This window comes from Falco biarmicus, chromosome 3 (assembly GCF_023638135.1).
Source record: "Falco biarmicus isolate bFalBia1 chromosome 3, bFalBia1.pri, whole genome shotgun sequence".
Classification (NCBI taxonomy): Eukaryota; Metazoa; Chordata; class Aves; order Falconiformes; family Falconidae; genus Falco; species Falco biarmicus.
In genome coordinates this window covers 119,929,776-119,956,228 of record NC_079290.1, presented here as the reverse complement: position 1 = coordinate 119,956,228, position 26,453 = coordinate 119,929,776, and the positions used below count along the sequence as shown (strand labels likewise).

General features: G+C 49.5%; 1 protein-coding gene across 1 annotated transcript; it reads right to left on the bottom strand.

Annotated features, from left to right (window-relative positions):
* Positions 1-3,871: 3,871 nt before the first annotated feature.
* DNAJC8 (DnaJ heat shock protein family (Hsp40) member C8) lies at positions 3,872-26,438 on the bottom strand. The gene is made up of 11 exons (XM_056331553.1): positions 26,343-26,438; positions 18,005-18,054; positions 16,835-17,489; positions 15,510-15,611; positions 14,023-14,079; positions 12,255-12,321; positions 11,511-11,605; positions 10,582-10,653; positions 9,327-9,418; positions 7,955-8,030; positions 3,872-4,647 (listed from the first exon to the last, which is right to left on the bottom strand). The coding sequence occupies exons 1-11, from the start codon at positions 26,436-26,438 to the stop codon at positions 4,525-4,527; spliced, it is 1,485 nt and encodes a 494-aa protein (XP_056187528.1). The 3' UTR covers positions 3,872-4,524.
* Between the last annotated feature and the right edge of the window lie 15 nt (positions 26,439-26,453).

Sequence of the window (26,453 nt, the reverse complement as noted above, 5' to 3'; positions counted from 1 at the left end):
AAAGATTACTCTTTATTCCCACTGATGTATTTTCTTGTCCTGCATATTGAGGACAGGTATTGGAGTCTACGAAGACCACTGACCCAAAAAAGCTCCAAAAATGAAGGAGGCCTAGAGATCTCAATCTCTACAACATCTCCATCTCTTGAAATTAAACAACGTTTCATTCAACCCATCCCACCACCCTGGCATGCCTCGCAGAGGCCAGGAAACAGCCCAGCCTGTGTCTGTGGGGGCCAAGCTGTGCGTTCACTTATTTCCATCCAGGCGATTCAGAGCAGTTTGCTTTTACAAAGCCTGAATACAAGAATCAAAATTAACCTCCCAGGTTCCCTCCCGTGGAGCCAAGAAGTATCTAGTAAAGGGCCAGGTACTTCACGCTGCTACAGCCTGTCGGGCAGATGGGAAGCTTCAGAGGACTTGGCTGAGTAGATAAGACAGGAGAAATACTGCATATGCAGACACAGAAGCGTATCATAGGCAGGACAGGAAGAAAAGGAAACAGGAACAGCTACATTGAGAATGAAACAGCATTGTTATAAGCTACACATTTTGCTGCCCCAACCAAGTTGTGGAAAAAAACAACTCTGACTGCAGAAGCCCATAGGAGCAGGACTTTGTTCGCTTTGCTCATAGGCTGCACTCCGCGAAAGCCAGTGGTAAGCAACTCCACCGGTCAAGTTCTCCTAAAACCGCACATCTCTGAGAAGCAGAAACAGAAGCATTACTCTTACAAACATTTCAAGTTCTCATAGGACTCATCCTGAGCTACCTGGAAAGAATGTAAAGATCTCAAAGGTCAGTACCATTGGTCAGCAAAGCCATTACACCATCTGAACAAAAGGAAAGACTTTGGCACTAGGGTGACTGGGACAGATCTCTCAGCTAGAAATACTGTGACAGGGGAACAAGAGGCAGGCGAGTCAGAGGGACAGCACGTCCTCTGGGCAAGGCTGCACTTAGAAATACTCCAGTCATTGTGCACATCCAGGTCAACAAGGCTCCCAAAATGCGCAGGCGCACGTACGGAGCCCCCGGTAGGATCAACCCTACATGAGCTCTCCCTGACACATGGAGATTCACCCGAGCTACTGCCCAGCACTGCTGATGTCTTACAGCCAGGAAGCAGAGGAGATTGCATCCCAGACAGCACCACAAAAGTTAACTGACATCTTCCCCAGAACAAATGTGGCTAATTGTTGCCTTGGCAAGGAATTTGTGTCCTAACAACACGTTCCCAGTTAAAGGAGGATCAGGCTCTGCCAACAGAAAGGAATTTCAGCGCCTGAACAGAGCAGTGCTATGCAGTTCAGTGTCTCCCAGGCCTGTCAGCCCACCTTGGTCTGCTTCTAGTTAATGTTTGGCTTTTGTGTGCCACCCAGGCATCGCTGATGTGTTATTTTTTAAGCTATGTTTTGCCCCTTCAGTTTCAGCTCAAGCTAACTACCTAGCAGGACAAAAACGGTAAGGAAACTGTATTCCTGTGTTCACACAGAACATAGGAACTGTATTCTACTGTTCTAAGAGCCAGTTAATATATAAACCACCAAAATATCTTTGTTTTAATAGGGAAGGATGTTTCACTTTACATCTGGTTACAGAGACCAGCGCATGAGAGGAACAGTAGAAATGAAGGCAAGTGGAGAGCACCAGCCACATTTCAGCAGATCCATCTAAGCCCTGGGCGCTGTCAGGAAGCACTTACCCTCCCTGGGAGCTGCTTTTCCTGCACAAATCTATTCAGTAACACAACAACGCTATCACGTCGCTTCCTCCCTAGCAGGCAGAAATAGAAGGCAATTAATCAAAACTTCGAGTTGAGACACGAGAAGATGGAGGACCTCTTCAGGGACAGCACAACCAACTTTTCTGAAGAGAGACCTCACCAACGCCTGAGACACAACGAGCAGTACGAAGGACGGCGCTCATTTGAAGGGGAGGGCACATTAGACAGCAAGTCCAAGTGAAAGGAGCTGGCTAACGGCAACGAGAAGAAAAGCAGCAACAGCATGGAGGCAGCTACCCACAGAACCCAAGTACGGGGATGGCCATCAGGGCAGACTGGAAGAGTCTGCAGAAAGGGCTCCAGAGGAGTCTGCCAGGAAAATGTGAATCTGTAGTATTCTCTGAACACCTTCAAACAGCTGAGAACCTCGTTCTGAGGAGTTAACTCCTAACAGGTGCTCAAGTCACAGAACCCTTTAGGTTGGAAAAGGCCTTTGAGATCAAGTCCAGCCGTTGCCCCAGCACCGCCGAGCCCACCACTGACCCATGTCCCCAAGCACCGCATCTACGTGGCTTTTCAGCACCCCCGGGGATGGTGACACCCCCCCCCCCCTCAGCTCCCTGGGCAGCCTGTGCCAGTGCCTGGCCGCCCCCTCGGTGAAGAAATGTTTCCCAACACCCGATCTGACCCCCCCGGCGCAGCCTGAGCCCGTTTCCCCTTGTCCTGTCACTTGTCGGCTGGGAGGAGACCGACCCCCCCTGCCTACACCCTCCTGTCCGGGAGCTGTAGGGAGCGATCAGGCCCCCCGAGCCCCCTCCTCTCCAGGCCGACCCCCCCCAGCCACCCCAGCCCCCTGCCCGGCTCTGGACACGCTCCAGCCCCTCTGCGTCCCTCTGCCCGTGAGGGGCCCAACGCTGAGCCCAGGGGCGCGGGGCAGCCCCGCAGCGCCGAGCACGGGGGGACGGACGCTGCCCTGGTCCGGCTCTTCCGGACACAAGCCGGGATGCTGCCGGCCTCCCTGGGCACCTGGGCACCCTGCTGAAGCGGACACAAGCCGCGATGCTGCCGGCCTCCCTGGGCACCCTGCTGGCTCGTGTTCAGCGGCCGCCAGCCAGCCCCCCCAGAACGCTGCGGGAGATGGTGCAAGGGCCTCGCCACGGCCCAGGCAAACACCCACCGCCTGTCCCTCAGCCCTAAGTGGGTCACCGGGCTGCAGCAGGAGATCGGGTTCCTCAGGCAGGACCTGCCTTTCACAAACCCGCGCTGGCAGGGCTGACGCCCCGGCCGTCCTGCACGTGCCGCATGAAGGCACTCGGGACCTTCTGCTCCACGAGCTTCCCCAGCACCCAGGGCAGGCTGACAGCCTGCCATTCCCCGGACCCTCCTCCCAGCCCTTGCGCAGGTGGGTGTCACACTGGCTCAGCCCCAGCCTGCTGGGAGCCCCCCGGTCAGCCCAGACGCTCATCAGTGATGGAGAGCGGCTCGGCGAGCTGCTCCGCCAGCTCCCGCGGTACCCCGGGACGGTACCCTGGGCTGGGTCCCCTGGCCCCAGACACCGCTCCATGTGTCTTGGTGCTGCAGCAGGTTGCTGGCTGATTCCTCCTGGACCGTGGCGGCTGCATTCTGCTTCCCATCCCCGTTTTCCAGCGCAGGGGGATGGGGACCTGGAAGGAAGCTGGTGTTGCTGTTAAAGAGTGAAGCAAAGAAATCATTAAGTACCTCAGCCTTCTTCCTCATCCTTTGTGGCAATGTTCCCTGCTGCATCCAATAAGGATGCAGATTACCCTTGGCCCTCCTTTTGTTTCCAATGTATTTGTGAAAACATTTTTTGTTACCTCTTATGGCAGCAACCAGCTTGAGTTGTCCTCCCAACCATCCACACTCCCAAAGGCACAGCAACAGGCTGTTTTCAGGATGGACTGGCACACCTGCATCCACCCAGGGAAGAGAGATCCTCTCCCCATCCCCCTGGGTGCCACTCTGCGGGACTGTCACTTCAAAATTCAAGTCAGAACAGACTTTGGGATGACAGCAGACCCTTACCAGGGAGTGCTCATGCTGAAGAGCAGCAGCGTTTCAATGGCCAGCACTTGGTTCACACCCTTGCAATTGTATGCTTGAATAATTCCAAGAAAAATAAACTGGTAACTTGGGTAAAAATTTATTTTACATACAGACCATTGCAACTCAACTATTAATCAAGAGAAGTTATTTTTCCTTTACAGGAAGTGACCGGCTGGTCTGAGATTAACAGAAGTCTAAGCCTGAGAGCTGGGATTTTAGTTTGGAAATCAGATCTTGGGAGAAGGCTCCTTCCGAGCACCACTCAGTTCAGTGAGGAGCTGCAGGACTTTACCTGCAGGACAGCTGCACTGCACAGTGCTGGGAGCAGATCCCCAGAGTCAGTTCGGACCTTTCCACATCTGAACTTGCCGAGACAGATGATGGCTGGAAAGGTACCGACGCATTTCCAGTATTTTGTTCAGCTCTCAAACCAGAAATGAAACAGCACAATCTCTGTGAAGTACAAAACATCGAGTTACAGGGCAGCAGACGAACAGGACAGCAATAATGGTGTGGACCCTCCTAAGCTAAGTGTTCTACATGTAGCGGGTTCCTGGCCCAGTTCACACTATGGCCCTAGTTCAAATGGACAGAGTACAAAAAATACTTCAACCAATAATTAATTGTACTGGAAACAAACAGTCTACTAAAAAGCAATTCTTACTCTAGGTGCCAATGAGTCCTTAAAAGCAGGGAGGGGAGTGAGGAGCTGCACTTGGGCAGTGCTGCCAGGATCATTCACGCTGCTCCATTTTTACTTTGGGAGGTCTCAGGAAGGTCCTGTTTTTCTTTTCTTTCTTCCCCTTTGTATTTGCCTGGAAATTTCTCCAGCTGTCCACACGACCATCTCGACTTTCCTGGGAACAACAGAGAGGAAGAGGAGAGTTAAGAAGTGGAAGAGCCAGAGAACGAGCAGTACATACCACTTTCAAGAGATCAATAGCAATTTCCCCCTTCCAGCATGCTGCACCCTGGCAGCCAGGGTGAAAAGCCACTGCGAAGAGCCAGAGCGATAGATGAAGCACAGTGGAACTACAAGTGAGCTCACAAACACCAGTATAAGCACTGTGCAGGTTTCTCGTTTCAGAAGCAACCAGCTTGGGTTGTACGGTCCTGACTAGAGCCTGCTGAATCCTCTGATGTGCAAAGGAAACAACAAACCTCATCTCCACTGGATGTTCCTAATCCGTCAGCCCAGAACGTGCCATTTCCTTATTGTGTCCCACATCCTTGAGATGGCTCTGCTTGTGCTGCAGCTTGGAGGCAGGGAAAAGAGACAAGGAAAACCTACTGCTGTCTTATCTCATGCTTCTTGCCCCAAGCTTCATCACAAAGACACAATGAGAAAAGGTCTCTGATCCACTCTTTTCTCCTCTCCCTGGCCTACCGGCAGAGCAGCAGAAATCCCTCATGTGGAAATAAGAAAACCAAAACTTACCAAACAAAAAAACCCTCACGCCCCTCCCACAAAGCCAACTTACAATCCCTACAGGCTGAAGACTTCACAGCAGGACAGAACAAGTCCAGGGATGATCCAGTTCACAGCATGGGATCCATACTCAAGGCCCATCTGACCAAGCTATAAATACTGGGGCTGCACTCAGGCTCTGGTGACAATACCTGTCTGCTTCGCTCCCCTCCTTCCCCATGGCAGGACAGGGAAGGCCAGACACTAGGAGTGATCTGCAGGATGGGGCAGAGTGCACCCTCAGCAAGTTGGCAGATGACACAAAACTGGGAGGAGAGGCCGCTGGGCCAGAGGGCCACCATCCAGAGGGACCTTGGCAGGCTGGAGGAATGGGCTGACGGGAACCTCATGCAGTTCAACAAGGAGAAGTGCAAAGTCCTGCCCCTGGGAAAGGAACAACCCCTGGCACCAGCACGTGCTGGGGGCTGCCTGGCTGGCAAGCAGCTTGGTGTTCTGGTGGACATGAGGCTGACCATGAGCCAGCAACATGCCCTTGCTCCAAAACAGGTGAATGGTGTCCTGGGCTGTGTTAGGCAAAGTATTGCCAGCAGGTTGAGGGAATTGATCCTTCCCCTCTGCTCAGCACCAGTGAGGCCACCACTGGAGTGCAGTGTCTAGCACTGAGCTCCCCAGTGCAAGAAAGACGTGGACATACTACAGAGAGTCCAACGAAGGCCACAAGGAAAATTAAAGGACTGGAGCATCTCTCATGAGAAAAGGCTGAGAGCTAGGAATGTTCCGCCTGGAGAAGACAAGGCTCAGGGGGATCTCATCAATATGTACCAGTATCTGAAAAATGGTGGAAAGACAACTGAGCCAGGCTCTTCTTGATGTCCAGTGCCAGAACCACAGGCCATGGGCACAAACTGAAACACAGGGGGCTCCACCTGAACATCTGAAACAAGTTTTTATTGAGGGTGACCGAGCACTAGAACAGGTTGCCCAGAGAGGTTGTGGAGTCTCCATCACTGAGGATATTAAAAAGGCATCTGGACATGGTCCTGGGCAACTCAATCTAGGTGGCCCTGCTTGAGCAGGAGGGTTGGACCAGGTGGACCTGAGAGGTCCATTCCAACCTCAACTATTCTGTGATCACATTTTTGCTAGGAATAAGAAGACTGTATGGCAACTTCAGTTCTAACCTACTTGTCTCCCTACAGTTTGTTGGTGGAAGCTGTTCTTGAAATTACCAAGAAAGCGAATTTTGAGGGAAAGTAGATGTTCCAGCCTGGTCCTTGTAAAATATGTCAAGATATAATTCAGCTCCCAAAGCAGCCTATGAATAGCTTCTAGAAACAGCAGGCAACCACTTGGATGACACAGATATTCCTATGAGGATTCAGAAGTACTGCAAAACATACACAAGGAACAAAACCTACAGGTCTTCAGGGTAAAGAGACAGGATCAGAACTAAGATACAGTATGCAGACAAGGATTGGAATCACCTGGAACAGGAGAGCCCAGAAGAGCAGTGCAGAGGTACAATGTGAGCGCCTTTAAAGGTTGGGATTTTTGTGTTGGGATTGTCTGGTTGTTTTGGTTTCTTTTAAACTGAAACTGCACCACAACTGCAAAATACCAACTTAATTTTTTTTCCTTACAGTTTAAATATCATTCAAAGCAGCAACACACATACTCCTTAAGGATGCATTTTAAAGGCAGTCACTGAATTAGCACACACACAGGAGCAGCTAAGAATTCATGTGTTATTTTGCCTTCAATCACCCTCTCTCAATGATGGTCACAAGCAGAAATAAGCTTCTTATTCTTGTGTATTCCCATGACGCATTTTGGACATGAACACCTGGCTTTGCCACTGCCTTTTCATGTGGATTAAATGGTCACCAACAAGGCTCTGGAGAAAACAGGTGCAAGTGCTGAGGTTCAGCTGTCTAGGACTGGTTAAGGACGTGCAGCTCCACTTTCCACAGGATGCTAGTCCAGCTCGCATGCTTCTCTCCCGGATACCCTCTTTTTTAAAGTCCTCTTGAACTGAGGAATAGACTGCTACCCACCTTTGGATTAAGCGAACAATCTAGCTCATCTTTTCATGAGGTCCTGCACACCATTACTGACTTCTTTCCTGCCTTCCACCCACCACATGCCACAAGACTTCGCCTCTGGTGTGTAATGAGGGGAGAGTTACAGGCTAGATCAAATATTTTGGCAGGTTGTAGGTGTGACCCCTAGAATAGCAGCACAACAACCATAAAGCTACTTCTGATACACCTAAACCCTGAATACAACGTGGAAGGGTCAAAGGGAAGTGACTGTCATTCACATGTCTGACATTCACAGGAGGTACAGATTCCCTGAGTGTTAGCAACCAGGCTGAAAAGTACCGATAACCGTCCACACTAGTGGTTCAACAGCTGCCAGATTAAGTTTTACTGGTGACCAGTGACCTGGGCTAGCAGCAATTCAAGTTTCTGGCTAGGGACAAGAATGAACTGCTGACAGAGCTGAGGAATACTGTATCATAATCTACCAGACCTGTTTGGGAAAAGCCCTATCAGCGGGCTCTCCTCCCCACACGAGGACAAAAAAACAGGCTTGTGCACGATCTTTTACCAAGTGTCTACTTAAACTGTCTTATAGCACCTGCAGACGAAAGGTCTCTCCCCCCTTTAGGGGCATTCCCTGCAGCATGGCCAAGAATCACTCAGGCCTATCCTGTAAGTTAAGCTGCTGATTACCTCAAAGTTCTTCTGCCATTCTCGCTCTCGTTTAGCTTTCTCTTGTGCCTCAATTTCCTCTTCCCTCTGCCGCTTCCTGGAAAGGAAGCCACAAAGAAGCCGTGAACACATAAACACCTACTTTAAAGAAACACAGTAATACTTTGAAAACTCTCAGAAGGCTCTTGTGATTTCTTGGCAGATTAAAGCGCTTATCAGAAAAGATAAATATGTACACCTAAGATAGCACAGCAAATACAGTTTTATTACAAATCTGGAAAAGCAACAACCAGGAAAGATGGTTTGGCATCACTGACAGCATGCATGGACTTAATTATTGAGTCAGCTTCTCTTGCTCGGCAAAACAAGTTGCACTCCATAACTTTTGCTGTAAATCTCTGAAACTATTGAGAATACACGCTTTGGGAAGTTAATAAGCACCTGAGCATGCAAGGTAAGAATGACATTCTTTTCCCCCCTAATTTTAATTTGTAATCAAAAACAGTGCCCTGCAATCATCTCCCAGACTGATTTCACTGACCAGTCGAGAAACTCTGCTCTATGAAGTGCATCCACAGTGAGCACTCAGGCAACATGTGATCAAAACACTTAAAATAGTTCAGGATCACACATGGCACAGGGTATCTCTGAATTACAATTAAAAGTCAATTATTTGCATGCTAACAACATGCAGATATGTGTCACCATTTAAGTGTTTTGGCTGGCCTCTCAAGGGGGACCCTCTTGCTCTCTACAGCTCCCTGACAGGAGGGTGTAGGCAGGGGGGGGTGTCAGTCTTTTCTCCCAGATAACAATAGGCAGGACAAGGGGAAACGGACTCAAGTTGCGCCAGGGGAGGGTTAGATCGGGTGTTGGGAAACATTTCTTCACTGAAAGGGTGGACAGGCACTACTGCCCAGGGAGCTGGAGGGGTCACCGTCCCCAGGGGTGTTTAGAAAACACGTAGATGTGGTACTTAGGGACACTGTTTAGTGATGGACTTGGCAGTGCCAGGTTAACGATTGGACTTGATGAGCTCAAAGCTCTTTTCCAACCAAAATGATTTTACGATTCTGTAAGAGTACATAAGATACCTATCAATGTCTTAAATACAGGAGGGCAAGTTTCCTGTTTGCATTTCTCAAGCACAGAGGTCTACAACCCACAGGCCGCCCAGAGAAGTGGCGGAATCTACATCACGGAAAGTCAGCTTGACAGGACCCTCGTTAATCTAATCCAAGGCCCCGCTTTCAGCAGGAGGTTGGACCAGATGATCTCCAGAGGCCCGTTCCAACTCAAGACTTTTTTAAGACTCTATGATTCCTTATCTTCTCTGAGGAAGCATGAGAAGGGATGAAGAGCCTGAACTACACAAGCAGAATGCTGCTCGTACCTTTCATGCATTTCTTTTGCTTCTCTTTCTTTCCTCTTAATTTCCAGTTCAGCAAAGAGCTTCATCGTCTGTTTGTATACAGCTTGTTTGAACTGTAAAACACAAACCCAGTGTCAAAATAATGCCCGTTAACAGAGCAGTCTAACTTACATATGGTTCACATTCTTTTTATGCTTCTTACATTTTACGTATGTTTACATAGTCCCAAATCCTGCCTTGACAGTAGTCGGTAGCAGTGGCATATGAAAACGCATGAAACACTGGTTAGATTCTTGCCCTGACACCGGGAAACAACTACTTATTAGTCTCACATTAGTCTCATTTTCATTTGTCTTCACGAAGCTGTGCCTAAATAGAACTGTTCATTTCAAGCTCTCTTAGTCTTCTGTTAAGTCTTGCAATTTTTTTGACAAAAACCAGAAAATTCCATCACTGTTCAGATAGTAATGCCCCAGTGGGCCTTCTCGATGTGTTGTAAAAGTCTAGCATTGGCCTTCCAGTTCCAGGGAACATCAGTATACTTAAACCAAACTTCATTACTAAAGAACAGCAAGAGACTTCTGAAAATCAATGGAAAATAAGATGTTTAAGGGGCTACTGTGGTGACATTAAGAGGAAAAAAACACTTTGTAGTAAAAAGAAAGGTGATGACAATAAGACTAATGCTATCAGTGTCTGATAATTACCTATCATTCTGTTAAAACCTCTAATATCACTTGACTTTTTCAGACTAGAAACCAGGTAAGAACTATGTTATGTCATGCCTTTTTTAATAAAAGTGATTTGTGGCAGAACAGCACATCTGTCCTCGAGTGCTATATGGAAGCCAAACAGCTCTTACTACAAAATGTCACTAAAAGCACATTTCAGACATGCTGCAGTGGGTTCTATATATGCCTTTGCTGGCAGCAAGAATGCTACAGTTCCAGCATTCAGAACACAAGAAATTCAATTCAAAAAAGACTGTGTAATGTGCGAGCAACGAAGCCTTGCTCCAAGAAGAGAACAGGGTATTTTGATTTATATAATCTCATGATCTATTTAATCTTTACACTACAGTTAAACTATTTTCTAAAATATACAGGTATTATCCAACACATGGTACTCTACACAGTGGCTTATCGGAGTTTATTCTTCAAGTGCAAGGATTTACAACACTCTTAAGGCCAATAAATACTTCTGTACTGGTTTTGACTCCTAATTCCTTGAAACACATTTTGTACTCCCCAGTTTCTCTGAACAGTGCATGACTTACAACTTCAGGATCATCCTCTTCTACAGTGGGAGGTTTTCCATCTTTCTTCAACTGCTTCTTTTTTTCTTTCACCTAAAGATTCAGAACAAAGATAAGAGCTTAAAAAGTATAATTGTATCCAAGTAGTTCTGCATTCCTGCTTCACTGTGTGGGAAGAACTCTGGACGACAGGAAGTTCTTGATTTGGACCAATGTTTTATTTTAGACCAAACCACCCTGGTCCTAGGTCCAGACAAACACATACAAGATGACTATCACATTAACCATAGTTACTAAAAATACTATTTTACATACTATTCATTCAACATAATCCCTTTGTTGGTTATTTTTTGTTTTATTTTTAAGATATATTCATATCTAATATACACCATCCAAAACAGCAGGAAGCTTGTCCTGCTCTGCAATACTCAAAAGAGTAAAAACAAGCAGAACATAAAAGTGTTCCTTGGTTTAGAGTTTTCACATATCATTTGCTTTCTCAAGCTTGTTCTGTTTTAGTCTACCCACATCACGCAACCAACTTTTTGGTCAACGCAATACAAGCTCCTTATCTTATAGATCATTTCCCCCAAAACTTCCCAGTCTCCTGCTGTCATCATCTACTTTCTTCCACCTACAGATATCTGAACTGCATCATTCATTCACAGACTTGAAAAAAAAAATATTTAGGTCAGATCATGTGGTCTGACCTAATTATTTCAAGTACTGAATTTCACTGAATTATCTTGCACTGGGCTCAACAGCAGTCTTGGACAAACCACGTTTGCTTACGCCATAAAGAGCTCAGAGTTCACCTGCACAGCTCCACCACAAGTCTTCCTCAGCTCACGTTTTAATGACAGAAACATGCAACAGGCATACCAAAAAGCAAATTATGAACAACTGATTACCACCAACCCCCACCCCGGACATTCCTATGGAATACTTACAGTGTGTTCCACATATTCTTTTCCTGCTTGTATCACATCCAAGGCCCTCTTCTTCTGCTCCTGATCTAGCAGCAACTTGTATGCTTTATCTACAGCTAACGAAAAGCATCAACATTAATAGCACCAGTAGTCACATTCACAAGGCATCACAAGACTGCTATTTGTTGACCATACAAATTTTGCTCCCTAAAATCTGGCAAGTTTGGTTGGTTTTAGGGTTTGTTTTGTGTTTTTAAATACATCTAGGTAAGTGATACCACGATTAATCAAGTAAGTTCTGGGGTACAGCAATCGCAGAAACTGTCAGATACTTTTTGGAGTTAGCAGGGTGAAAGTATCAGTCCTAGCAAGTGATGTAGTTACAGGGCATGAGGGAAGTGTAAGGTGCGTAATGGCATAACGCAAAGCATACGCCTAAACCCATCATATTACTTCTGTCGTAGGGTCTTTGAATGGAATCTAATGCACAGATTGAACAGTTTTTCTTCAACAATCTCAAAACCCCACAGACGTGTTTGTCCCCATTGCGAACTGTCGATGCAATTACTGCCACCTGGTGACATTTTCTGCTGAAATGCCATGAAATGCCATGCGAGAACTGCTTCTCCCTCATCTGAAGCACCTCTACAGCAGTTCTGCCCACCTGTGGGGCCCCCACCCCTAAAAAACCTTTAAACCAGCTACAGAAAAATAGCAGTCCAACTACTATCATACACTGGCCCAGAAAAAGGGTGACAGCATTACCTTCAAACGCCTTCTGGGCTCTATCTGCATCATCTTGATTTTTGTCTGGATGCACCAATATTGACAACTGCAAGGAAAAGGATCTAGCGATCAAGACCATTTTAAAAGATCAAGAATATTTCAGATTTTTTGTGATAGGAAGGAAATAGTCTCAGATAGAAGGAACCACAGGGGAACATATTCTTTTGTATACAGACAAATCAGCTGACAGCATGTGGAAGTATGCATCAGTAAAACCTTACAAATCTAATACAAACCCTGTAATAAACAGGCTGTCTGAGAAAAACTGCTACAGTGCCTGGGGCTGATACGAACCCCTTGGTCATGCAAGTTTTATATCCTTGGTCTGAAGAAGAAACAAACCTACAAAGATCATCCTCAAAGTTTACCTTCTACTCAACAACGCCTCCCAAGAAGTTCGCCAGTATACCTAAGGCTGTCCAAATATCTGTTTAAAAAGAATGGGGAAGTTTTCCTTTAGGCTCCTTTACTGAAAGTTAAGAAAACTCCTTGCTGTATTCTCTACCCAGCAGAGACAGGACATTGATCACCATCATCTTTAGGGCAACCTTAAGTGGGCTGGGAAAGCACACGTCTTCCACCTTCCTTTCCAACTTTCCCCACATGGCTTTTTTTTCCCCTCCCAGACCTCTTGTTTTTGCTGTTGCTGCACGGACTGTCTAGTTTATCTGCATCTTTCCTAGTATAGTGCTCAAAACCAGTCACAGTGCAGCAACTGAAATTGCATCAGTGCCAAAGAATGCAAAATAATTACTTCCTGAACTCTGCAGATGGCACTTTCTAGTTCACTGGAAAAGGGTCTGCCCCCGGTCCTGAACAGCAGCGTGCTGCTGATTGACTCCATCATTTGCTACAGTCAATGTCTTTTTCCTTCTGTTGGCTGTTCCACGTTCTGTATTTAGTGTTTGATTTCTTCAATACACAATTCCATGCACTTTTTTCATTTCTTCGCATTGACTTCAAACCATTTCCCTGTAGTATTCTATCAGCCTAAAGCTATGACATCCCCAGTTTATTGATCTGCAGAACTGAGAAGTCAGCAACAGACTAAAAGGTTATCCTCCCACTTCCCACACAGGGCAGTAGCCCGTATCCCATCACCAACCTGGCAGGCACGTCTGTCTGTCAGCCAGCACAGCTTCCTGCCTAGAGACAATTCTTGACGTTTACAACACTAATTCAGGTGGGAGGCTCCAGCCCTCCAAATACTGTGTTTCTTTGCTGCATGCACCAATAAAATTCAAATTTCTGCTGCAGATGTGTCAGCAGACAAAGTCTCGTGTAACATTTCCTGCATTGCGTGGGACATTGCAGACAGGTCAGTGAGCAGGGCTGCTCAGTGTAACCCAGCTGCTAAAAATGACCACTGAAATCCTTAAAGAAACTTCACAGAAAATACACTCTTGGATCCAAGTCCATGTATTTGAGAAAAATACCTTTTCTCAGTTCTTCTGACAAATTTTGACCTTCTCTTTGAACTGAAGTTTAATTAGTTGATTATACACAGGCGTATCAGTTTGCAATAGCCCCATCCCACACCTGACAGGCAAAGAAGTATACCATGCATGGACCAGGGATGCTTCTGCAGCTCTCCTCTTATTGATAGATTGTTCTATGCATTTCTTCCCCAAATGGCTACCCGCTCTACCCTGATATAGCTTTACCACCATTTCTCTCATTCCCAAGCACAGCTGCACAATCTCTACAGAGCTTCTAGTTTTCTTCCAGAGGTGCAAAAGCCAAATACCTGCCGGAATCTTTTCTTTATCTCTTCATCTGTGGCTTCAGGATCCATCTGCAGTACCTGAAAGAGACCATGAGAGCACAGCAAGTTCAATGATACTCCCCATGTTTCAGGTTCCTGGTAGCAAGCTCTACACACTTGGTTCACTGGTGTAGAGACACAATGCCAGAAAGCTCCCCCCGTCAGGGTGCTGTTTCAGGAGATGAATTTTCACCTAGCAAACCAGAAACATTTTGAGAGACACCATGTTTGGGACATTCTGCTTTTAGCCATGCTAGATTCCTCCGACTGCGCCAGTGTCCTTTCCACACTGAAGTCTTATGTAGACAGCTGCCATCCCTAAATAGCCACAATTGGTCTGAACCTTCAGCCAGTCCTGTAGCAATGCCTAGTTTGGCAGAAATGGAAGCATATGGTGACTTTGGGGCACTGTCAGATCATTCATAACTGAGAACTTTGGGCAAGAAATGTACTACTTTGTAAGAATTTATTGATTTTATCATTTTGAAAGACAGGAGGGTTTTACTGTCTGGTTTCCATGAACGAGCCCACCTGTCTATGGATCTTTAGGGATGCAGCAGAGTTTAGGAGCTCTTCTGTGAATTAATTTACTGAACAGAAGTCCTAAGCAACAAGTGAGCCTACTCAATGGAGACGCTTGCTAGTCTGACACTGAGAATCTGTAAACAAAAAGCACTCTCTTGCAGGAAAGCTACCGTCTACTTCTAAATGGCTTTCTTAATTTACTCTCCAAGTCAAGTACTACAGTCTACACAGCACCGAACACTGTCAAGGTGAATCTGCCAACTGATCTGGCTGACCAGCTCTAAATTGGGACTACAAAAGGCACTCGAGACTTTAAAAACGCAGACAAAGATGGTATCAGGAAGGAAAACAAACAGGGAAAGAGCCAGCTCCAGATGAACACCATACTGTTTTATCCACTGTCTTCCTCAGTTTTTATAGTCATCAGGACTTCCTAACTGACTGCAACCGGAATCAAACCATGTAATGTGTGAGAGAATTATCCGTTTTCCAGTGACTCCTCAAAGATTGCTAACTAGCGTGAAGAGTGAAAGTTCTTCTCTCATTCGACGCACTATGCAGGTTCAGTGGGATGAAGATCCAAAATAAAAGACACAACTAGAAATGCCACGTCAAAAGTGCTCAGAACAGGACCTGACAGGCATGCCACCTATAGCCATTATAGTCTCATTCAGAAAGTACCTAGCATTAACCTGCCAAATCTTCTAGTGTTGTTGCACAAAGGAAATGTGTCAAAAGAATATAGTTTGTGCCTGACATAAAACAGTGAAAAAGAGAGCAGGAAGACACACACCACCTTTCTGTCTTCTGTAAGCCTTCTGCACAGTAATGTAGAGATATTTTTCTTTCTTTATGCTCCATCTTTTTACTGAAATAAATACCCAGTAAATCTGGAAGTTGGTATACGCAGTCAGAAGAAGGGAGGATAAAACATTCAAACTAACCTCAAAAGGGTTCAGGTTGAAATAGGAAGATCCAGGTCGGGTCAGCCTGTCAATTTGGTTTTTTGATGTTAAAACAGAGTCACGTTTTTCAATTTGTTTTACCTGAAGAACAAGAGAGATCTCTATTAACTGACCATCACGATGTGCTTACCTGTGTTCCCACGCGATTACTTAGACCAGTCATCATCATTCCATGCTACAATTCACAATACCTCTTGCTCATCCCAAGTCTGTAGTTATTTGACTCAAGTGCCAGCAGAGTACATCTTTCCAGACTTCTCTACCGCATGACAATATTTTTAACATTGTACTTTATAAAGAACCCAAGAAAGCACTCCTGCCTCTCTCTCCCATGGCTGGCTCAGCAGTTGTGGTTTTTCCCCTCACCTTGCTCCTACACTGGCAGTGCCACAGTGACTCCTTGGGCACCTACCCCCCCCACCACTGTTGACCCCCCACCGGCAGGTCAGCCCATAAACACCTCCAGTGATACCGGTGCAAGTACCCGAGACCACCGCCTTCTGACCACAGGTGATCCAGCACAGTTCAGTTCTGTAGGTATTAGGCCAAACCAAACCCTGCATCGCATGTCAGGCTTGTCTTTATTTAAAAAAAACGGCACCCACCACGGCGGCACTGCCTGTCCGCCGGCAGGCTCAGCGAAACGCACACAAGCTGCACACCAAGTCGTGGAGCCCTGCACGGGCTGGGGGAAGGGGCCTCACACCCCGTGCCCGCGGGCCGCCTGCCCACCCAGGGGCCTCACACCCCGTGCCCGCGGGCCGCCTGCCCACCCAGGGGGCTCACAGACCCCGTGCCCGCGGGCCGCCTGCCCACCCAGGGGGCTCACAGACCCCGTGCCCGCGGGCCGCCTGCCCACCCAGGGGGCTCACAGACCCCGTGCCCGCGGGCCGCCTGCCCACCCAGGGGCCGGGCGCCGCGGGGGAGGCGGGCACGGAGCGGGCGGCGCGCAGCTCCCACCGGCTCGGTGCGAGGCAGCGAGGCGCGGGCCGCACGCCGGGGCCCTGCCCCAGCGGGGCCCTTCGGAGGGCGGCAGAGGCCGGCGCGCCCGGGGAACGCCCGCTCTCCCCGTGCCGGCGCCTGCCGCTGGCCCGCCCCGGGCGCCGCTCGCCCTCCGCCCGCCTGTCGCCGCAGGGCCCGCACCGGCCAGGCCCGGGGCCCGGCGCGTTCCCCTCGGGGCGGCCCGGCGCCGCGCGGCCCGCCAGGCCCCGGCGCTGGGAGGGGAGGCCGCCGGACGCCGGGCGCGGGCGGGCAGGGCCCGGGGGGCGGGGCCGGGCCGCCCCCCGCCGCGGCGGCGCCGGTACCTCGTTGTAGAAGGTGAGGAACGCCTCCTCGGCGGCGCCCCCCGCCCCGGGCTCCCCCGCCGCCGCCGCCATCGCCAGCACCACGTGATGCCGTGCGCACACACGTGAGCACGGCGGCGCCCCCGGCACGTGACCACCGCGCGCGCCACGGCGGCAGGACCCGCCCCGCTGCCCCGCGGTCCCGGCCGCTCCGCCCGGGGTGTGTGTTCGGGGCGGGGGCCGGAGCCGCCGCGCCGCGGGGCGGGCGAGCGCGGCCAGACCGGACCCGCCGGCCGCAAGGGCCCGGCCCCCAGCGCCGGGCGGGCCGCGGAGCGCCGGGCGCGAGGGCTGCGCATGCGCGCGCCGTGACGCGTGGGGCCGTGCCGGGCCTCGTCCGCGCGGCGCTCCAAGGGCAGGCGGCAATGGCGGCGGTGGCGGCGGCGGCGCGGGGCGGGCTGCGCGGGGCCCTCGTGGCGCAGCAGCAGCGCTGGAGCTCGGGCTCGGGCGCCGACCAGGTGGGTGCGCCCGTCGCGGGTGCCCGGTCGCGGGTGCCCGTCGGTGCGGGCCGTGGGTGCCTCCTCCACCACCGCCGTCTCTCCCCGCAGCTGGGCGAGCTGGGCAAAGGCGCCGGGAAGGGCGGCGGCGGCGGCGGCGCCATCCGTGAGGCCGGCGGTGCCTTCGGGAAGAAGCAGGCGGCGGAGGAGGAGCGGTACTTCAGGTGAGCGCGGCCCCCCCCCCCCCCACACACACACACAGAGCCAGGACCCACGCACACACAGCCGAGCCCCCCACAGACACACAGCCGGGACCCCCCGGGCGCACACAGCCGGACCCCACACACACAGCCAGGATCCCCTCTGCAGCCGAGCCTCCCCCCCCCACACACACACACACAGAGCCAGGACCCACGCACACACAGCCGAGCCCCCCACAGACACACAGCCGGACCCCACACACACAGCCAGGATCCCCTCTGCAGCCGAGCCTCCCCCCCCCCCCCACACACACACACCCACACACGCACACACAGCCGAGCCCCCCCACGCACACAGAGCCAGGAGCCACGCACGTAGAGCCACAGCCGAGCGCCCCCACGCATGCACAGCCAGGACCCCCCCTGCCGTGCGGGTGCTGCACCTCGCACCGTGCTCTCTCGCAGGGAGAAGGAGCGGGAGCAGCTCTCTGCCTTACGGAAACACCATGAGGAGGAGATCGACCACCACAAGAAAGAGATCGAACGTCTGCAGAAAGAAATCGAGCGCCACAAGCACAAGATCAGGCAGCTGAAGGACGATGACTAAGCTGATGCTGTTGCTGAATGTCCATGGCTGGTACAGACCGTGGTGTGTAACAGCGCTGACTTTGTGCTTTGGCCAACGTAATCCAAATTTGTCCAGCTATACTGTGGTATATGTCAAATGCGACAATGTCAAATAAACTACTCACTGGCTTTTTTTCTCTTCAGTAACTGTTTAATGAAAAAAACATAATAACCCACTGTCTGGTTTTAAACCTCCTTGACCTTCCAAAATAACGATATACTCTTCAATAGGCAGTCCGATACAGAACTTCACTATTTGCTTTACGTTTATTTGAAAGAAACGATCCCTTATACTTACAGTACCTGTCCAGAGGCCTGTTCACACAGGAGTAGCTTTGTCTCAAGAAAACTGTCACTGTGGTTTAGGGGGGAGATGGCTCTCCACACTGAACTAACAAGAATGTAAAAAACGGGGGGGGGCAGGGTTGCCCTTAGTGTTCAGTGCCATGAACAAGAGAGGGAAAATACTATCCTATGTTACGGAGGTTTCGCTTGTGGTGGTGCCAGGTTCTCAGGTGCTTCCAGGAGCTCAACAAGGCAGCTGAGATCCTGAGCAAATGTTCTTTTCTGCAGAGACTTTGTAATTGCTCAGTAGTGGGGTTTTTTTCTGTCTCTAGTTCTCTATGTTCCTTATCAAAGTCCCTTTACAAAGAAGGATGAATTAAGATTAATTTTATGCAGGTTTGGTTACTTTTGCAATTTTCATATAAGAAATTAATCGTAAAACATCCAGCAAGTAATCTCTTGAAATAGTGCAGCCTTACTGCACTAAGCCCTGACAAGACAGGGATTTTATGTAATGAGAGCAGGCAGGTAAGGAAACAGCCTTTCCTTCTGCACCTGCACTGTTGTGTCTGTAAGTCTGCCTGAACAGGCTGAATTTCTGCCCCTGCTAAAGCCTGGTGTATGTTGCGCTGCAGTGAAGCTGGACTCGGGGGAGGAGTGGCTGGAACAGCCCTGACTGAAACGGCAGGAGGCAAGTTGGAGCCTTTGATGCAGAAAGTGTTTTGACAAGGGTGTGACTGGCTGGCTGAAGGTGTCCCAGTTTCTCCTGTGTTAACTGGTACAACCCCAGCCAGCTGCTCCCCTTGGGCCACTTTCCCCTGTGCAACATGGCAGCTAGTGGTACATCTTGTCTACAGAGTAAATGACAGCACTGTTGCTCTAATGAAGAGTCCGTGCCATAAGAAGCTCTTGTTTAATGGAAATGTCATCCATGTGCTCGGCCGTGGAAGGCAGGCTGCACTGTGAAGGATGTGGTTGCCTGGCTCTGCTCAGCCTGTGGAAGGTGGTGTTGCAGCGAGCTTGCGGAGGTCGTGTCGAGCCATCACTGGGGTCCATCCCTTTTAGTTGGGGCTGATTAATGTGAGCCAAAAATACTATCTCCCCCTCCATACCTCCCCAGGAACATGAAACCTGGTGGGAAGAACTGTCATGAAAAGCTATATACTATTGACCTGTTTAGTTTATACCCATTTAAAAAATTGAAATTTTTTACTCATTTGAAAAATCTTTTTCCCATTGTATCTGTCAGCTGGTTGGCCTCCCCTGAAAGCTGTGGAGTCACTAGTGAGATATCCCTACAGAAGACCAATTCCTTGCAAGCGCAGCTACAGTAGACTATTTAATAGCTGAAATAAATATTAGGACAACTATATTCTGAAGGGAATAGACAAGGGCTTAAATTCATGGCTTTGTGATTTACTTTGCATTTCTGTGCACCACTGAAATCTTACCTGTGCTGCCGTGCAAGCTGAGCTGCAGAGCCTCTGCCCGAGCACTGGTAAGGGGGAGGGGGTTTGCGGTGACCCCCTGTGAGGGTGTTGTGATTTGGGCCGCTGTGAGCGGCTCAGTTTTGCACAAGTTTCAGCGTGGCTCCTATGCCAGTGAATGTGCTGGGTCCCTCACCACGTGCTCATAAACCCATCTCATCTTCTGGAGGGAAATGTCTAGTTCAGTCACTGCTTTGCAGTCACCCTGAATTTCTGTCAGATTAGGGCAGTGGAAGTACGCGTGATGAGGACAGGCAGCTGTAGATCTTGACCGAGCAGTCCCTTTCAGCAGCACTTGACTGGCAGACAGTGATTATAAAACCATGCCCCCCGACTACAGCTGCCCGAGAAGCTGAACGGATTAGCGATGCTGCTGTGTAAAGCGGACGGTCTCCTTCCTGCTTCCCCCTCTTGTCCTCCCTTTTACGCTCTTGATCTGTTGGACTCCCGGGGGAGTCAGTCAGCCTGTTGTCTCAGCAGCCTGCATTTTGGTTCTGAGCCCAACAAATCTTTTGCTAGGTTAGCAAGTTGAACGGCTTGTGGAGTCCAAAAGTGCCAAACCCACCGCAAAGCAAACGTGAGAAGTGCTGAGGAGGGAGGGGTGTGTGTGGAGGGGGCAGTCTTCTCCAATCCCTCAGTGGGACCTTTGCTAAATTAGAAAGGTGTCTATTTTTATCCAGCTGGCATGATAATTGATTTTGCAGCCATCCTCCTACCAGGGATTCCACTTGGCTGTAAACCTTAATGCCCTGGGTGGTGTCTGTTCAATTTGTCCTCGTGATGAGGTTTCTCTGCTCTATTCTACCCACTGACCTCGTCTTCCAGGGAGTCCCAGTAACCTAAATGTCCCTGAAACCAGTTTGCTTTATTCTAATGGGGGTGACACCCTGGCCCTTCCTAGTATACAGGCACCATTTTATTTCCCTGGCAGTGCAAATCTCCCTGCCTAGCCAAGGGCCCCTCTGCTGAACTTCTCTCCAGAAATCACAAGCCCGCCACCCACACATTCCGTGAGCAAATCAGCTCCTACAGGAGCTTCCAGCACCCTGGTCCGGTCACAGCACCCTAACCCTTTCCTTGTGCTGGTTCTGGTGCTCATTAAAACTTTTCATATGCAGGTTCTGTTGCAGAAATGTCTTTCCCTTTTCCTCGGGGTGAGTAAGAAGAATGAGTTTGTGTGGCATCTGATCACTAGGAAAGGAGGCTCAAGGTGCATGTCTGAAGGGGACTTCTGCCTTTTACCAAAGGAGATGTTAAATCATCCTGGTTTGTGTAGTTTCATCGTCACTGCATCTCCTGAGAAACGTTTTTTTCTTCTATTAAACTTTGAACTGTCAGTCTCTGCAGTAAGTTACCAAACAACACGGGGTGTATGCTGCTTCTTACTGCTCCTTGTGATACAGCGATACCCCATCACAGGTGAGCGTATTGGATCTGGGGTGTTTTACGAAGCTTTTTCTTCCAAGTGGAGTGCAATATGGCAGTAACACCAGCTTGAAGGCTTGTACCGTGTTTTTTCCACAGCTCCTTTGACAGCGCTTAGGATGAAAAATGTAAGAGAGAGGTCAATGTGCAAGATGTCTGAGTTACAGACAGACCTCTCACCAGAAGTATTTCAGCTACAAGAAGGCAGAGACGATTTAAGATGGTGGCATTTGGTCTGATGCACGTTTCTCCAACAGGGTTTGGTATTCTGGAGTGCACTGCAGTACTGCAGGGCTTCTGACCAGCTATGTGGACATTGGTGTGACTAGGATGAGGCAGTTTATCTGGGGTTCAGTCATACACTTTCTGGGCCAGAAGATGGAGAGGTGCCAGCTATGGACTGCAGCCACTTCAGTGCATGCCGCTTGCTGTAGAACTCCAGAGTGGGAGTGCTGAGGGTAAAGCAGGATTACACCTCGGATCTGAGATGGTCATGGGGGGGTTAAGATGGTACAAGCTGTCTAGAGACCTTCCCATAACTCCCCTCCCAGTCCAGTGTGACCTGGAAGACAGGGATCAGCTGTCTTTTGGAAAGCAGTAGCTGCAAACTGCTGGCTCTTTTCAGGCGGTTCTGGTGTGGAGCAACCAAAACCTGAAGCTGATGTTTGAAACTGGTGAGGCTGCAAGGATGGCGCTTAGCTCGGACAACAGGCCATGGAGGGGCTTATTGTTCTGGTTTCCTCAGTGCTCTGGAATGGTTGGTGGCCGGAATATCTTCCCCTCTGTCCCGCAGGCACAGGGGTACACAAAGGAAGGGATTCTTCTCTCTTCCCTGCCAGCCTGGTGCATCCTGGTTATTTGATTTTTCCTGAGGGCTGGACTGACCCCATTCACAACACCCAAACTCTCAATAGCCACCTACAGCACAGATTCATGAAGAAAATACCTCACTTCTTGGAGTGACTTTTATGTCTCAATGAGATGCATACCCTCCCTTACCCCCAGATCCTCTGTCCATCTCTTGCTCCTGCAGATCACAGCCCAACGCTGCCTGGCCACTGCAGAAGCAGGAGAAGTGCCCTGCTCACAGCTAAACCCCAGCTGGCAATTATTGCTGCAGCAAACAGAGGCTTCTTCCCAAGGTGCTTCATTTGTGTCGCATCCTACAAAAATATGACGGAAATTGCCAAGAATCCTTGGCTGAGGGGTGGGGACAGAACTAACAAGAGGAAAGTGACTCATCCCAGATCTTCAGCAAGCTGGTTTTAGCACAAGATACCCGGGCTGCCCACTGTGGTCTCTTTGGGCCTTTTTGTCACACTCCTCCTCCCCACTCCAGAGCAGAAAAGGGAAATTAGGTAGGATAAAGACACAGCATATACTTAATTATGTTTTCCTAAAATCAAATACACTCGCTCTCTGCAAGGCAAAATAAACATGTGCAAAAAATAACATGGTAATAACAGCAGTATGGCCTCTGTAGGCAGAAGTTTTCCTGATAATTTCCCTGCTTTAGAGGGGGTGGAACACACTGCGGGCTTCCAGAAGGTTCCTCACTTGTAACTAAAGACTGTAGATTTTTTATTAAGACAAATCTCCTCCACTGGAAGCTTGGGCTTAGGTCAACATATGAGAAAAGCTACATGCAGAGCACTAGAAAACGATATGTTTGCTGGAGGCAGGCACATCCACACCATGTTATCCATGATAGCTGCACCGATAACTGGTCAGAATAAAAAAGCCTAAAGCACCAGAAAATGTTGTATTCCATACGTATGTTAGCAGCTCGCACACAAGCTACAGCAGAGTCAATTCTGTCTGATGTGGAAACAAAGGAATTTCAGTACAAGCTTGGAAGAGGAGTGGCAGACTGACGGGAACAGGCTGAGCCTCAGCAAAACTCAGCCTCTGGCCATTAGCACAATAGCAGAGTGTCAACAGGTCGCAGGGTAAATACAGCTGCTGAAAAGCCTGATCCCTTCACCTCCTTTGCTCTGTCTGCTAATAGATATGCTCACCTGTTCCCCTGCCAGCACCCAGGGACTCCTGGGTGCTGAAGGAATCAGAAAAGCAGACAGCAGGAGCTAAGGTCTCACCTCTCCACTTAGCTATCGGCTGAGACTGGAGTACCACCACTTCCTGCAGTTCATGAGACTTGTTGCCTGCCCTCCCAGACTGATGCAAGACAGCTCTCTGCAGCAGAGCTTAACCTTTCCCTTGGTTCCAAGATGTTTTTTGTTCTCCCTCGCCTTGGCCCAGGACTAAATCAGGTTTTCTGCACATCTCTCTAGTTCCAACCCTAGAGAGCTGTAACTGGTATCATTCCAGTACTTTCTAGCAAAAATTTTAAATTACTCTTTATCCCAGAGCATCTAGGACCTCTTTGCAGGCTCATCTTGCTGCCTGGCACTGGACTAACCCTACTACCTGCATGCCATAGCTTGTTCCTGGTTGGTGTTCAGCGTTCAAATCATTTTGGGCTGAGGCTGTTGTACAGAGCATGAGACAAGACCAAACAACAAAGCAACTGCCAAAGCACACGCAGAAGCTAGGGCAGGTAGTAGCTGCATGTATTCTGGAGCAATATAACAGAACCTGGTCCATAAGCCAAAGGACTGAGGTCTACAGCCAGCCTGGAGCTCTGGTACCTTTGTACTAAAAGGCAATACAACAGAAGATACCACCTTCTCACATCGTACTGCCTTTAACAGGCAAGCACCCAGAGAGTAACAGCAGGGCAGGGATTGCTTATAGAAAGAAAGGATTGTAAGCCCCCAAAACATAGAGGGCAAGAAAATTCAAAAGTAAAAATGGAAGGAAAGGACCACCTTCAACTGAGGACAAAGAGCAGCACAATTCGAAACTAACAACCCATGCCCTGCTGGCATGGGCAGACAATCGCAAATGTACTGAAGGATGCAGACGTGCCTTTGTGTCAGAATTCAGTCAGGCCCATCACAGAGAACGTATGTGCAGTCTGCAGCACACAGCAGCAAATTTTCAAACTATTTTCCTCAGTGTAACAAAGGTTCTATTGTCATATGAATCAAAGCTTACAGACCTCACCACAGCAAAAAATATCAGCTAGACTGCTCAATGGAACCAGTATTATAAGGGAAATAATTTCAGTATAGTATTGCAGTAAAAAAGTTACTAGCACTAGTTCCTCTTAAAGAACATGAGGTGGAAGAGTGGCAGCTTTTTGTTAATCCATGTCGAATTACCAATTCTATCTAATGAACACCGACTTAAAAATCGCTTACATTATTAATATCTTAACAGAAATACAGCATGCTAAAGTCCTGTACTGGCAAAAATGCATCAGGCTTAACACAAAATCGATATTGATTTTGGGTAGGAAATGAGAAGTACCAAAAAAGCCCTTGCCCCCAAACCTGCGCCTGCTAATGCTCACAACTATCTGCATATAATTAATTATCCACAAGGGGCTTGGGAAGTACCAATGCAGAACAGATGTGTCAGCACTGCCATCAAGGCTTTTAATTTTGGCAGTTGGTACACTAGGAATCTTCCTGCTGTAAGGTCTGGTAGTGCTCAACAACGAGAATGATTATACTGCCAGAAGTGTGCACGCCTCAATATACATTTTGCTATAGTCACATCATGTTCAGTCGCCAGCTGACAGGACACATGTCATTCGAACCCACATTTCACTCCTGGATACCATTACATACAATATTTTAAGAGCTTTTCAAGACACTTATTAAGCACCACGAAAGTGGCAGGTGCTCAGATCCCTCAATTCCTCTCAATTTTTGTGCTGTGAGAACTCCTTAAACCTATGGTTCTCAACTCACAGTAAAATAAACTGCTGCAGTGAACTCTGATGGGTAAGGCAGTGAACAGTTGTACCTCCTTCCATCTTCATGCCACAGTAGACCCTACATTCAGCAAAGAGCTGTCACTACTGCCAGATCTGGAGAGGGAAATCGCAGAGGCAGTGCTAATTTCACAAGAGAAGCGGCGTGTCTGCCACCAGACAGGTTCAGCAAGATGGGTTGAACACCTCCAACATCTGTACAAGTTTGCCTCTGACTTCTGGATCAGAAAGCTTCTTGTATTTACATCAGGCAACACATACAATTTTTACTTATGCTCCACATCAACAGGGATTGAAACATACATACTTCATACACCAATACGGGCAGTCTTCGGGAGGCATTTTGTAATTAAACTTCAGGAAGGACCTTCTCAGAGTCCCAGCATGACTTGCTTTTATTTCTTCACCAGACTCAAGAGGGGCGGTTGACACAACCACATGCATACACACCATATGCACATCCACACATGGGGATTTCCTGGATTCCCTTTGCACGGTGTGCCGGGCCCGGGCCCAGCCATGCACACGTTTACTGTTATATTACACAATGGCAGGACAAGACGAAGGCAGTGCCACATGGCTGGTGCCAACAAGCCGATTTCTCCAGACTCACGTACTTATTGCATCAAGTCTGCACTCACATGGAGATGATCAGGCAAGTTACATCTCATCACAGGTTAATTACAGAATAGCAGGCCCTCACGCTGGTGCCCTGAGCAGGGTCCAAACTGCTGCTCCCGAGGCGGCTGCTGCCTCCCTGCTCAGGCGGGCCTGCAGGCCCACTGCCCCACCGGGCTCACGGCACGACGTGACCCCAGCCAGCCCCGAGAGGCCCCGGAGCCGGAGGGCGCTGCGTCCGCAATGCCCGGCAGCCCCACGGCCCGGGAGCGCCAGCCAGGGCCCGGGAGAGGCTGGGCCAGGCCCGGCACGGCAGCGCCCTAACGAGCCCAGGCTAACCCTGCCGGGCGACAGCCCCGCGCGCTGCTCGGAGCGCGCCCAGGCCTCGCTGCCCGCGGCCGGGGGCTCCGCACCGGCTCCGCCCGGCCACAAGGGCGGCGCCCGCGCTGGCACCACACGTGAGGGGCGGTGCGGGAGCGGCCCTGCGCGCTCTCTTTGTTCGGAGGCCGCAGGCGGCGCTGCCCCTTTAAATCCTCCCAGCGCCGGCCCTACCGGCGCGCCGGGTTGAAGGCGCTGCGCGATTGGTTGAGGTGCCTCCTTCTCATTGGTCGCCAGGAGGAACGGTGCGTTCCGCCTCCCACGCCTCATAGGCGCGGCTGGCCG